At 41.4% G+C, this 14100-nt stretch overlaps 1 protein-coding gene across 8 annotated transcripts in view; it reads right to left on the bottom strand.

Annotated features, from left to right (window-relative positions):
• Positions 1-14100, bottom strand: part of SMARCA2 (SWI/SNF related, matrix associated, actin dependent regulator of chromatin, subfamily a, member 2) — a 277308-nt gene that overhangs the window by 220617 nt on the left and 42591 nt on the right. For all 8 annotated transcript variants that reach the window (XR_009552039.1, XR_009552040.1, XM_060199759.1 and 5 more), the window contains exon 5: positions 4702-4963. Coding sequence is in view for 6 of the 8 variants with exons in the window: in XM_060199759.1 (XP_060055742.1) it covers positions 4702-4963 (262 nt within the window). In the remaining 2 variants the exon portion in view is untranslated. The remainder of the gene's footprint in view (positions 1-4701; positions 4964-14100) is intronic.

Raw genomic sequence — 14100 nt, 5'->3', positions numbered from 1 at the left:
ACAAAGATACATTGGTCTCTCCCAGATAACACTGGTAAAGACTAGTGAACATTCTACCCAAGAGAGGTAAAAGGAAACACCCTAACTATTTCTAGTACGTCCCTAGAGCATATCATCTAACTACCTTTGAAGGAATAAAATAAACTGCTGTCTGTAGAGGAAGACTCATTATCACAGAGGCAGAGGCTAACAAGTGCTCTTCAGCTAAAGATAACAGGGGTCCTAGCAACACTTCCAATGTATACCTTCACTCTTTCTTTAGATAGTTCACAGAAAATCAGGCCTAAGGACCCACCAACATTTTGGAACAGTGTTGCTAGACCAATCATTTCAGAAACCCAGTAGCTTTACAAGAGAGAAGACAAATAATAATGAAGAGGAGGATCCCTCGCACTGCAGTGCCTATAATGAAATGTGATAGAGATAGATAGAATAGAGGATTAAAACATTTTTACAGATTAAAATAGTCTAAATAGAATACCTAGTACTGAATACTGTGAGAGTTTACCCATTAAGTTCACTTCATAAAAAGATGCTAAAATTAAGCCATTATAGGAAAGATCTAGAAATTAATTTCCAACAGAAATGATAAAGAAAAATTAAGTCCTTAAAACACTCATGGACATGTATGTAACATGTGCACATATACAACTACACACATCATCACACCACAGGAGACATAAAAACAAGCTCAGCTTGTACAAGCATGGAGAGTGTTTATGTTATGATGGTAGTTCATATGATTTAACATACGTACTAACAGTTTTGTACCTTAAGGGTACAAAACTTAAGGGTAAGAAAAATAATCAGTTACTCAGAATTCTCCAGCACAGACTTATTTTTAAATACTTTCGTGTATCTTATTCAATAGCAACAGGAAAGAAACGATAGCATGACTTCAGTTTGCCCACCCCAAATGAATATACAGTGCTAATGTTCAACTTTATAGCTGGAATAGTCATCCAAGAGAGTTTTGCCTGTCACCATTGAGATAGCAGTTGTGGATGAGTATCTAGGTCTCCAGGGCCATATGCAGTATTGGGAATAGCAGCCGCAAAGTTCTCAATTGGTGATTAATCAAAGTAAGGAGAGAAAAGTTGCACTCTTCATCCAAAAGGAAAATGACATGCATTTAGTGGCCACTGTAACTTCTTTCAGATGAAATCTCAAGGATGGCAACTTAGTATTTTAACTTAGTCACAAACCAGTTGTGTGTTCTCCAACGAAGCTGATGACGGTATTTTAAGTGAGGTAGAAGGATCATGTTAAGTGAGATAAGCCAGAAAGGGAAGGATGACTATGGGGTAATCTCACTCATAGAAGTTGAGAAATACAGTCTTATAAATCACTATTTAATCAATATGAGAGGGTAAAAAAAATAGAATGAATGTCTCCAGCTTTTTAATGCAAAGACTTCAGTTCTGAAAATATATTCCTTCAATCTAAACACTTAAGGTTTCAAATTAGTAAACTGATTGAATTTCAACATTGGGCTCAAATTGTTAATGAATTTTTAATAACTTTTTCTTCTTTTGAATATAATCTTATACCAAGGAGACAAGAAGCAGTCATGTCAGTATGTAAGATATAGTTATTTGTAAATAGCATTAAATGACATAAATTATGGTAAGGTCTTGTATGGAACCTCTGGGGTTTTGCTCATTTTTCTTCATGCTTCTCTTGATCCATACCACTTGATATTACATTTGCTGATCTCAACCAAATCAATGCAACCAGTGCTACCTGAACATGTTTCACTTCAGACTATGTCTAGAGACGCCAGTAGTAGGATGTCCACACTCCAGATCCAGTACTCAGGTGAGACCTTTCCTAACTCATAGGACATAAAAGAAGACAGAATCACACAGAACTAAAAGTTAGCACAACTAATAAGTGGTATGCTTTCTGTTCAACTCCATAAACTGCCATTTTAACTTTGCTTTATCTTTATTTCAGACTCATGGGACTTCCCTTTCAAACTTGCATTAACTCTTTGACATCAGGAGTCCACTTCCCATAGACTACAAGCCAAATTCTGTCCACAGCTTGCTTCTGTCAACAAAGTTTTATTGGGATAGACTGTCTATCACTATCTGCACAATCATTCTATGAGCAGAGCTAACTAGTTGGGACAGAGACTGTACAACTCTGTACATTATGTGATGTCTACCTGAGTACTCAACAGTAAAGGTAGGTTAGTGCGTTATGTAAATAAATGTGTCAAGTCAAGTGACCATTAAGTTTCTTGAGTAAAAGTTCAAATAAGGACCCCAGGTAAGGATGCTTACATGGGATTCACTCCAACACTGAAATAATTCATTGAAAAAACAAAAAAAATACATTAAAACAAAGAATATATGATGCTTATCTGCAGAAGCATGCTCAAATATCTGGAGACATGGTCATATAGCCATTTTTATTTTTATTTTATTTCATTGGGGTGGGGGGTTAATGGTTTACAGTATAGTCTAACACGTAGACACAACCTCTCATCTCTCTTTGACTGGTATCAGGACACACAACAGGATCCTAATGTCCCTTGATTCTGTCCCCCTCTCTCCTTCCTCAGAGCCCTTTGCTTTGGTGCAACACACCATCCTCAGTGCAAGTTGCACCAGGTTTTTCTCTACTGCCCGCTGTTCTTAATTTCCACCTATAAGTGAGAGCATTTGGTATTGGTCTTTCTCTTTCTGGCTTGTCTCAGAAACATGATGCCTTCAAGTTCTGACTATGTTATTTCAAAGGAGATGATGTCATTGTTTTTAACACCTGTATAGTTTTCCATTGGATATATGCCCCACAACTTCCTTAACCATTCATCTGTCGAACATTTTGAAGGAAAGACCAACACACTCCAGTGGATGAGCTCAAGAGCACTCTTCAAGGACAAAAAGACAAACCATAAGGGGGCACAACATTGTCTAAGTTTAAGATGTCTGTTTTCTTGAGTTCACAGAGATTGAAGCCCTGGTGTTTGGTCTTCCCATGCTCAGTGCTGATGCAGTGCTGGACCTCCCTGAAGGGCCAGATAAAGCTTCCTGACTAAATGAGTGAAAAACCACAGCCCAGTAAAACTCATTTAAAAATATCTCAAAGGGTCTCTTTCTTTCATCTAAAGTGCAACCATTGCTCTGACTATGAAATCCTTCTCGAAGTATGAATTGTCGTATGCTTTACATTGGTTTGTTCTAGCCCTCCCCCGCCAAGAGAATTGGATCAGTCCAGTTAATTTCACGGCCCGCTTGGCCCCGCCCCAAAGAACCCTGACAGAGGGTTCCTGAGTTCAAGAGTTTGAGAGTTACAGGGTAAGAGAGAGTTCCACAGTGGAAGAGTTTCAGAGTTCGAGAGTTCCAGAGTTGGAGAGTTCCTGAGTTCGAGAGTAAGAGAGAGTGCTTGCGCCGTCGCAAAGAGACAGCAGAGTTCTGTTTGGTGATTAGTTTGTCTTAGTTTATGAATCGTTGTTCCTGAATAAAAAGATACAGCTTCCCTGCCCAGCCGTTGTCTCCGCGTCTCTGTTACCCGCCTGTGAAGCTAGCCCGCCCAGCCAGAGCCCGCCGAAAACTTTAACAACAATGAATTTCAGGTTTTTCTGAACTTTCTTTAGGCTTTTCCCTTGCCCTCTAGAAAGGCATGGTCACAAGGAAATGTCCTAATAGTGTTATAGCAGATTTTCATGCCTGAGGCTCTGAGGTCCTAGGTTCAAACCCAAGCACCACCATCAGCCAGAGTAGAGTACTTCAATAGTAAATTTAAATAAAAGAAAGAAAGAAAGAAAGAAAGGAAGAAAGAAAGAAGTCATCCCATCCATAAGTGTGGAGAGTATATGAACAGAATATTCACCCAAGAAAAGATCCAAAAGGCCAACAAACATGAAAAAATACTCCGTCACTGACTGTTAGAGAAATACAAATTAAGACAATATGAGCTACCACTTCACCCCCTGTGAGAATGACATACATCAGAAACCACAGTAACAAGAAATGCTACAGAGGTTGTGGGGGCAAGGGGCCCTCCTGCAATGCTAATGGGAATGTAAATTGGTCCAACCCTGTGGAACAGTCTGGAGAACTCTCAGAAGGCTACAAATGGACCTACCCTATGACCCTGCAATTCCTTTCCTGGGGATATATCTAAGGAACCAAACATATCCATCCACAAAGACCTGTGTATACCCATGTTCACAGCAGCACAATTTGTAATAGCCAAAACTTGGAAGGAACACAGATATCCACCAACAGATGAACGGCTGAAAAAGTTGTGGTCTATATACACAATGGAATACTACACAGCTATTAAGAATGATGAAGTCACCTTCTTCACTTTTTCTTGGATGGAGCTTGAAGGAATCATGTTAAGTGAGATAAGTCATAAAGAGAAGAATGAAATGGGATGATCTCACTCATAGACAGAAGTTGAGAAATAAGAACTGAAGGGGAAACACAAAGCAGAATTTGGACTGAGTTTGGTGTCATGCACCAAAGTAAAGGACTCTGGGGTGGGTGGGAAGCTTCCAGGTCCTGGTGCATGATGGTGGAGGAGGACCTAGGCTGGGGGTGAGAGTGTTTTGCAGAAATCTGAGAAATTTTACGCATATACAATAACTGCATTTATGGTAAGCCATTGATCCACCCATACAAAAATTTAAAAATAGGACAGGAAAGAAAAGAAGGACCAGAGCACACTCATAGGCAGGTGCTTTACCTGTATTCCCGTTCCTGGAGGATCTCCACAGGGTCCAGGCCTTGCGGCTTCTGAATGGGGCTGATGCGGTTCTGCTTCTGCTGCAGCTGGAGGAGGGGTGAGGGCTGCCCCGGGCCGGGCTGTGGTGCCGAGGGCCCAGGAACCGGAGCAGCTGGTGGCTGTGTGGAGGCGGCGGGGGGCGCAGGCGAGGGCCGGCCGCTGGGCGCGGGCACCTGCAGCTTCTGTGGGGCATTTAGGCCACTGAATTCCACCAGCCCTGGGCCTGTAAGACAAAAGCATATGGGCAGCTGGGCTGGATGTCCCCTGCCAGCATGGCTGGTCTGGTAACTCCAGGTTCCCAGTGATGAGGGCAGTACGATATTCTAAGAGTAAAGGAGGGCAGGTAGGGAGGGAGGGAAGAAAGAAAGAGGAGGCAGAAGGAGAAGAAAAGAACAGGGGGCCAGGTGGTGGTGCACCTGGATGAGTGCATACATCACCATGCACAAGAACCAGGGCTCAAGCCCCCACTTCCACCTTCAGGGGGGAGAAGCTTCACAAGTGGTGAAGTAGTGTGCAGGTGTCTATCTTTCTCTTTCTCCCCCTCCTCTATTTCTCTCTGTCCTATCTAATAAAAAAATAGAAAGGAAAAAATGACCACCAGGAATGTTGGATTTGAAGTGCATGCACTAAACCCCAGCAATAACCCTGGGGGAGGGGGGAGAGAGAGAGAGAGAGAGAGAGAGAAAGAACATGGGAAAAGAACAAGTAAGGAGAAATAAATAAAAAGAACCATGCTTGTATTGTGTATTGTTATGGGGAAAAACTGAGAAATCTTATGCATGTCAAACTATTATATTTACTGTCAAATGTAAAGCATTAATCCCCTAATAAAAAAAAATTGAAAAAGAAAAAAAAAAAGAACCATGCTTCTCTTGCCATAGGAAAACAGTCCTGAGTAATGAGAATGGGCAGAAATGCTCTGGGAATGAATTTCCCTGCAACAAATCAGTTAAGGAATGGACAGCTAGCTCAGACAGTGTGGGTCCAAAGGTTTTTATAGAATGGCTGGTGCATTCCACATGTAAAAAGTCAGGGGGTCATTTAACAAGTGCACTGAGGTGGGGGGGGTGACCCTAGAATCACACATCCTGCAGGTCAAAGCTCCCTGGACAGGCCTCCACCTGGGTCTAGGCCAGGCCTGTGGTTAAGTTTCATGCTTCAGAAATACACCTAGGACACTTAGACATGGACTAAGAGGTGCACAATGCTTCCTTAATCACCTACAAAGCAACATTCAAATTCACTGGTGCATCCTGGGACCTGGAATATTTTAATACATCATTAGAAAGCACTTTTTTTTTTTCTTAAAATGTGTTTGATTTTATTTATTGGATACAGAGAGAAATCAAAGGGGAACAGGGAGATAAAAAAAGAAACACTTGCAGATCTGCTTCACTGCTTGTGAAGCTCCCTCCCCTCCCCACATACATCACATGTAGAGAGCTGGGGCTTGAACCTGAGTCCTTGTGCAAGGTAATGTGTGCTCAACTAAGTGCACCAACACCCAGAAGGCATTTCTAATAAAGATAATAACAAATCTAGTAGTTTCACTGACTGATAATTAACAACTGTGAAAGTCAAGGGTATATCCCACTAGGGAAAGACAGAAACAGGCTGGGAGTATGGGTCGACCGGTCAGTGTTCATGTCCATCAGAGAAACAATTGCAGAAACCTGAACTCCCATCTTCTGCATCCCATTTTGATCCATATTCCAGAGGGGCAAACCATAGGGGGAGTGAGCCAGAATGTTCTGTAACCCAATTCTACCAGGACCTGAAGTGTTTGTTACCAGGAATCTTGTTTTTACACCATCACTGAAAGGAAAGAGAATCTAGAAAACAACAGAGGAAGTCAGGCATGGTTTCACTTATCTGAGAGAGAAGTGGAAAAAAGGAAAATGCTTGGAACTAGTAATAGGCATAAGGGTGACCTAGAAAGGAAGTGAAGGCAAGACCATTGAAAAAATTGCAGGAAAAATATTTCTACATAGATATAGACAGAGAATCAGCCCATATAGGTGACCTTGGGAGAAGTATTGCAGTTTCCATGAAGGGGATGGGGACAATGGTGGTCGGAACTGTATGGAAACATAACCCTATTATATAATTTTGTAAATCAATACTAAACCACAAATGATTTTTTTAAAGACAAGGGTCTTTCTTATGTAATCAAGAAAAGGGGGGATATGAAATCATTAGGCAAAGTTTATTTAAAAATTATTTTCTATAATAAACCTAAGAAATTTCAATTAATTGCCGGGCATAGACCTAAAGTAAGAACTATTCCCTCTCTCCTGTTGAATTGATACTTGTTATAAAAGTATAAATAAGAGCAGTGATGCTACCAGATGAGCTACTGAGATTTAAAAAAAAAAAAAATCCAAGAAAGCAGATGCTAAAACCTCTTCTAGGCATTCTCCCAAGTTTTCCATATCCTCTCAAAGAAAATAAAAAATTATTAAATGGCAATAAAAAGAACAATTCACATGCCTCAGAAAGACTTGATAATTAACTATACAAAGACATACATTATGAAAAACTGGAACCTTTATTCATTTTCCAATAAATAGCATTTAAAAATGGACTTAAGTGACAATGCAAGGGTAGCTATAAGCAAACACTTTGACAGAAGGAATGTGAAGAATTAAAACAAATTGCCTAGGAAACTTAGATTCTAACTGGGTGTGTTGCTTCTTTTTCCCTCCAGCTTCTGAAACTAGGTATAAGTTCACAAAAACTATATGGATAAGACTTCTTAAATAACCAAGAGTCCAAGTTTAGCAGTTGTTAAAATCTTGGGGAAAAAAAATTAAAATCCAACCAAACAAAAAGAACCACATTTATGCTCATTTATTTTCGGTAAGAAAGAAGCACCATCATAATTAGGCGGTTCTTTTCAAATAAGTGCTTTCTAATTTGTTCCTGAATGGGAGATCTTACAATGTAGAACTTTTCAAATAATTAGAGTTTCTTTCATTCATAAGTAAGAAACCAGATTTCAAAACATCAAATGTCAAAAGTCTCATAGTTGTTAAGCATCAAAATGAGTTATGGAAGAATGCTAAGATTTTTTTCCCCCGGAGGTCCTTCAAACAGGATGTATTTTTCTTTTGGGTTGCCTTAGGTGTGGCTCAGCCAAAAAAAGAAGACAGATTCCCAGAACTTATTTAAATTCTATGAATCACCTTAATCAGCTCAGGAAACTGGTTAATTAAATATCAAATTTTTGAAGGTGTTGCATTAGGGTAAAAGCTACTAAATGATGAATTTAATACTTTTAAACTCTTGAAAACACCACCTCTTTAATTAAAAGATAATTCTTTGACGTGGGGATAGGGAAGGGGGAGAGGGTTGTGACCCAGTAGAAAAAGCATGGGGTCCTAAGTTCAATCCCTGGTATGGCATGTGCCAGAGTGATGCTCTGGGTGTCTCTTTCCCAATAAAATCTATAAAAAAAAGTTAGTCTTGCTGATAATATAATAAATATTTTTAAATTTTCAGTTCTCCAAATGCTTTCCCTCCATTCACAATGTAAGCAGCTCATTAACAAAAGCCATAACAATGTAAAGTATTACACACTTCACTTATTCTGGGAGCCTTTTACATTAGCACAACAGCCACTAAGTGCTGACAGCAGAAGCCAATCACAACTGCTCGCTGTAGACTCATGTTTTAAAACTATATATAATAGGGGCTGAGTGGTGGCACACCCAGCTGAGCATACACATTACCATGCACATGGACCTGGGTTCAAGTTCCTGTTCCCTATCTGTAGTGGGGAAGCTTCATGAGTCATGAAGTAAATCTTCAGGTATCTCTCTCTCCCCTCTCTATTTCCCTCTCAATTTCTCTGTCCCATCAAATAAAATAAAGGTCTAAACACAAAAACTAACAAAAAATCACATTTAATTAAAGGAAGGTATCCAGAACTTCCCTGCCATCAGCCCTGGTGTTGCCTCTAGTCATCCTTTAGCCTCTAACTCTGAGCTAGGCCTGATACAGGAAACAGGGCTAGCCTCCTCTAACCAGAAATGGAAAGACATTCCTATTGGACTGACCCCCAAATAATTAGCAGTCAAGAGAGACCACCAAGAAGGACTTCAAATACTCAACTCTCCAAATGAAAAGTGCTACAATAGGCAAACAAGCAAAGATATATATATAATTTTTTTTTAAAAGGAAAAAAGCTTTTCACTGCAGCTCTATCACCTCCTGGCTGGGTCTGAACAAGGTCAGGAACCTTCTGTGCCTCGTTTCCTCACCTGGGAGAATGTGGTGTGTGTGTCACAGTTTCTGACAAAATGGGAGTAAGGATTCAATGAGATGCTGGGCTCAACATTCAGATCTTCACACTGTCACTGCTACCCGGGGAAGAAAGGCAAAGACAATAGACTGTATTGTACTGCTTGATGGAATGGTGCCTTTTTGGTAGATACAATTTTTGAAGAAGCCTGGTGCCCTGTCAGCTGGCAACTCCGGGAGCATCTTTCCCATAGTGGACCTCCAAAGTTTCTGCCTTTTTTGTTTAAACTTTTATCAATTTAATTAGATAGGCCAGAGAAAAACTGAGAGGGACGAGGGAGATAGAAAGGGGAAGGAAGAGGGGAGGAGATGGGGGAGAAGGAGGGAGGGAAGGAGAAACCCTGCATCACTTCTGTGACGCTCCCCCCCCACCCATAGGTGAAGACTGGGGGCTTGAACCCTGATCCTTGCACACGGTAACAAGTGCGCTCAACCACCATCCAGTTCCTAGTTTCTGTCTTTAATGCAGCCCAGTGCAGATAGTTTGAGTTGGCCGAAAGCTTCCTGCTAATATATTAGAAGCAAGCATCTTCCTGAATTGAATACTGCCAGCTCATTTACTGTATAGGTCTCACTTCTCCCTCCCACAGATGACAGAAAGACTCCCATTTACAGAGGCTAACATGCTGCACGCAGCTCGTCACAATCAGACAAGCCTGAGAGGGAACTGCCTACTCATCAGCTTTCATGCCTGTCCTTCAGGCAGCTTCTCCAGCCTGGGGTGGGTGGGTGGGTGGCTGGGTGTGTGTCATTGATAGAAAAAAGCTCTTTCCCCTGAAACCTGCAAAGGGATGAGGAGAAATGGCATTCTTTCCTTTATATCCAGCTCCCATTGTTCCCCAACACAAACAGCTGAGGCCCAATTGTCAGAAGGACAAACTGATCTGTGGTTCAGTCCTCCTCACCTTAGAGAGTCCAGGTGGGGCTGGGGAGACAGCAAGCTCTAGAATGGGGCTTTCTCTTTCTCTCTCACTTTTTCAGGAAAAAAAAAAAAAAAAATATATATATATATATGGGCTGGGGAGAGAGTAAAATGGTTCTGCAAAAGACTTTCATGCCAGAAGCTCTGAGGTCCCAGGTTCTATCCTCAGTACTATCACAAGCCAGAGCTGAGCAGTGCTCTGGGTGCTCTCTCTCCTGCTGTCTCTTTCTCTCAATCTCTCTACATATCTTTTGCTCTAGATGTCTCTCATTAAAGTGAATAAAACATTTTATAAAAAATTCCAGTTAGGGAAGTGTAGTGGTACACTTGTAGAGTGCATGCTTCAGTTTGTAAGGATCTCAAGGTCCCAATCCCTACTTGCAGAGTGGGAGACTCATGAGTGGTGAAAGAGTGCTACAGGTGTCTCTCCCTCTCTACACCTACTATTTCTGTCTCTATCCAAGAATAATAATAAGAAGAAGGAGGAGGAGGAGGAGGAGGAGGAGGAGGAGGAGGAGGAGGAGGAGGAGGAGGAGAAAAACGTTTAAGAAAGCCAGGTGAGTACATGCGGGGAGAAAGTTTTTGCTGGATGTAGCCCATGCTTGGTTGTAATCAACAGGAAAAGTCTGGCTGGTGGCACACCCAATAGAGAACTCATTCCCCAGGTTCAAGTCCAGAGTCCCCACTGCCCGGGGGACATTTCACAAGTGGCAGAGAAACACTGCAAGGCTCTCACCTCTCTGCCTCTCACCTCTATAAATCAAAATAAACAAACAACTTCACTTGGAACAGTGGCCATAAGGCATCAAGTCCTAGCAATAACCCTGGTAGGAGGAGGGGGGGAAGAGAAAAAGAAAAAAGGAGCAAACTTTTTAAAATATCAAAGACTCGTATGCACAAAATCTCTGTGCCTTCAGTTTCACTTTGCCCCTGGGCATACACAGACATTTCTACAAATAACAGCTCAGTGCCTTCAACAAGTATGGAAGTGGTTGCCACATGTTAAAAAAAAATTAATAAATGGAATGTAATGAATTCTACACCTCTATTCAAGTAGAGCTTAGCAGGAAATTTCAAACTACTAAAAAGTTAACAAAGAAGGGAATGAGGGCAGGAACTCTGGAAGAGAGAGAGAGAGAAAACTTTTATTTTCTACAGTAAGGAACTTCCCCACCATCACAAGCAAAAACAAAAACCACCCAAAACATTTCAGCTTTCAGTTCCTATTTTTAATTTTCTTGAGCTTCCAAAATTAAAATTAAAAAAGAAAAAGGATCTGTTAGATTTGGGTAGAGTCCACAGCAAGGAAAGAAAAAAAAAAAAAAGGCAATGATTTGAGAGTACAACCCTTTCTATGAGACTGGGGTTCGTGGGTGCCCTTTGTGATGACATCACGTTTGCCTAATTCTAATTGTGGGCAGGTCTGAGACAGAGCACCTCCACCACAGGACCTCTTCACATGTGAAAACCACCAGAAAAAGTGGGACAGATAGAAAATGGAACCACAGCTACCTCCAGGTAAGGGGGCATACCTACCTTATTTCCTAAGGCAGTAGGGTTATATCAAAGAAGTTCCACCTTTTCTAACATAATAATTCTATTTTATTATATTTTTAATAACTACTTTTTAAGATTTACTTATCTATTTGGATAGAGACAAAAATTGAGAAGGAAGAGGGAGACAGCGAGGATGAAGAAGAAAGAGAAACCTATAGCACTGCTTTACCACTCATGAAGCATCTTCCCTGGAGGTGAGGACCAGGAGTTTGAACCTGAGCTCTTGGACACTGTGATTTGTACACTCTGCGAGGTGTGCTACCACCTAACCCCTTAGATTTATTTATTCATTTATTAATGAGAGGAGAAGAGAGAGAAAACCAGAACAGGCACATTCGATATCAGGGATTGAACTCAGAACCTTCGGACCTCACAGCTGCACAATTGACAGTCCAACAGCTTACTCACTACAGTACCTCCCGGGCTACTGCTCCACCCCCATACTTTTTACTTTTCCACCCCTTTTTATTTTTTAAGGAAAGGAGGAGGAAACAACAAACAAAGTATAGTACTCGTTTTAGAAAGTCTTGTCTTGTTTTAACTTGTCCTAAATGTAATCCAAGAAAATGTCTTTGCCAGGCAAAGTTATCACAGCACTATGAAATCTGAGATGAGAGACAAGGTTGGCAGTGCTGTGAGATGCAGTGGGTTTTCTTCTCTGACCTCCAAAACCTCCTTGCCCACTCTGGCACAAGGTACTATTTTCTTTCTTTTTATTAGTGATTTAAGAAATTATAAGGTAGTAGTGATATGATTTCCTCACTGTTCCAGAGAACCAGAGTTCTGTGTCCCTATCCCTCTCCAGTGGAAACTGCCGTGCTTCTCCCCAGATCACAGGTATGGGTTCAATACATACATACATACATACATACATACACACACACACACACAAATATTCTGCCCATTTTTATTCACTTCTATGGCCCTGCTCTCACTTCCTTTCTTTTTTTTTTTTTTAATTTATTTTTATTTTATTTATTTATTCCCTTTTGTTGCCATTGTTGTTTTATTGTTGTAGTTATTATTGATGTTGTTGTTGTTGGATAGGACAGAGAGAAATGGAGAGAGGAGGGGAAGACAGAGAGGGGGAGAGAAAGACAGACACCTGCAGACCTGCTTCACCGCCTGTGAAGGGACCTGCCTGCAGGTGGGGAGCCGGGGGCTCGAACCGGGATCCTGACACCGGTCCTTGAGCTTAGCGCCACCTGCGCTTAACCCGCTGTGCTACAGCTCGACTCCCCTCACTTCCTTTCTTTTTCTTTTTTTTTCTTTTTAATTTTTATTTATAAAAAGGAAACATTGACAAAACCATAGGGTAAGAGGGGTACAGCTTCACACAATTCCCACCACCAGATCTTCGTATGCCAACCCCTCCCCTGATAGCTTTCCTACTCTTTAACCCTCTGGAAGTATGGGCTCAAGATCCTTGTGGGATGCAGAAGATTGAAAGTCTGGCATCTATAATTGCTTCCCCGCTGAACATGGGCATTGACAGGTCGATCCATACTCCCAAGCTGTCTCTTTCTTTCCCTAGTGGGGAAGGGCTCTGGGGAAGTGGCACATTGGTGGGTTGTCTGTCCAGGGAAGTCTGGTCTCATCCTGCTAGCATCTGGAACCTGGTGGCTGAAAAGAGAGTTAGTCCCTTTCTAAGCCACAACTACGCCTATTACTACTTCCATGTGTCCTTCCTTTTTCCTCTAGCCTTTCAAGTATGAGAAATAAGAAGGCAATATTTTCTGTTCTCATGAAGTCCAAATTCTGGAAATACAAAGCAGGCAGTGATAAGATGAATCTGGAATAGGGAGAGGGAGATGCTGGGAACAGGTTAAAAAAAAAACAAAAACAAGTGAAGAAGAAGAAAAAGAAGGAAGGGGGGTGCTGGGCGGTAGTGCAGCGGGTTAAGTGCACATGGTGCCAAGTGCAAGGACCAGCAAAAGGATACCAGTTCGAGCCCCCGACTCCCCACCTGCAGGGAGGTTGCTACACAGGCGGCAAAGCAGGTCTGCAGGTGTCTATCTTTCTCTCTGTCTCCCCCTCCTCTCTCAATTTCTCTCTCGTATCCAACAACAATGGCAGCAATAACAATAGTAATAATAACAACAACAATAAGCAACAAGGGTAACAAAAGGGGAAAAATAGCCTCCAGGAGCAGTGGATTTGTAGTCAAAAAAATGAAAAAAAAAAAAAAAAGAAGAAGAAGAAGAAGAAAAAGGAGGAGGAGAAGTAGTGAAGCCTTCTTTTTTGGAAAATTGTGTACTAGGTTCCCTATGGAGGGTGTACAGTAGGAGAAGTATTTATTATGTGCATGTGTCCCGGTATCTAAAAGTTAATTCTTTATTAAGCTTTCCTACTTTATTTAGTCTCATTCTTTTAAGTGAAGAAGTTTCTCAAATGAATCATTCAGCTTTCTGCCTTCTTCAACAATACTTTGGAATCTTTTCCTGCTGAATCTAGGTCAGTTTTTAAAATACCAGTGCTGGGGGGGGGGCAGGAAGTTGGTGGTGGCTCACTTGGTAGAAAGCATATTCTACCATTCATGAGGGCCTGGGTTCAAGTCCCAAGTCCCCACCTGCAGGGAG

This window comes from Erinaceus europaeus, chromosome 10 (genome assembly GCF_950295315.1).
Source record: "Erinaceus europaeus chromosome 10, mEriEur2.1, whole genome shotgun sequence".
Classification (NCBI taxonomy): Eukaryota; Metazoa; Chordata; class Mammalia; order Eulipotyphla; family Erinaceidae; genus Erinaceus; species Erinaceus europaeus.
The sequence above is the reverse complement of the archived record's forward strand: the minus strand, read 5'-3'. Positions and strand labels throughout refer to the sequence as shown.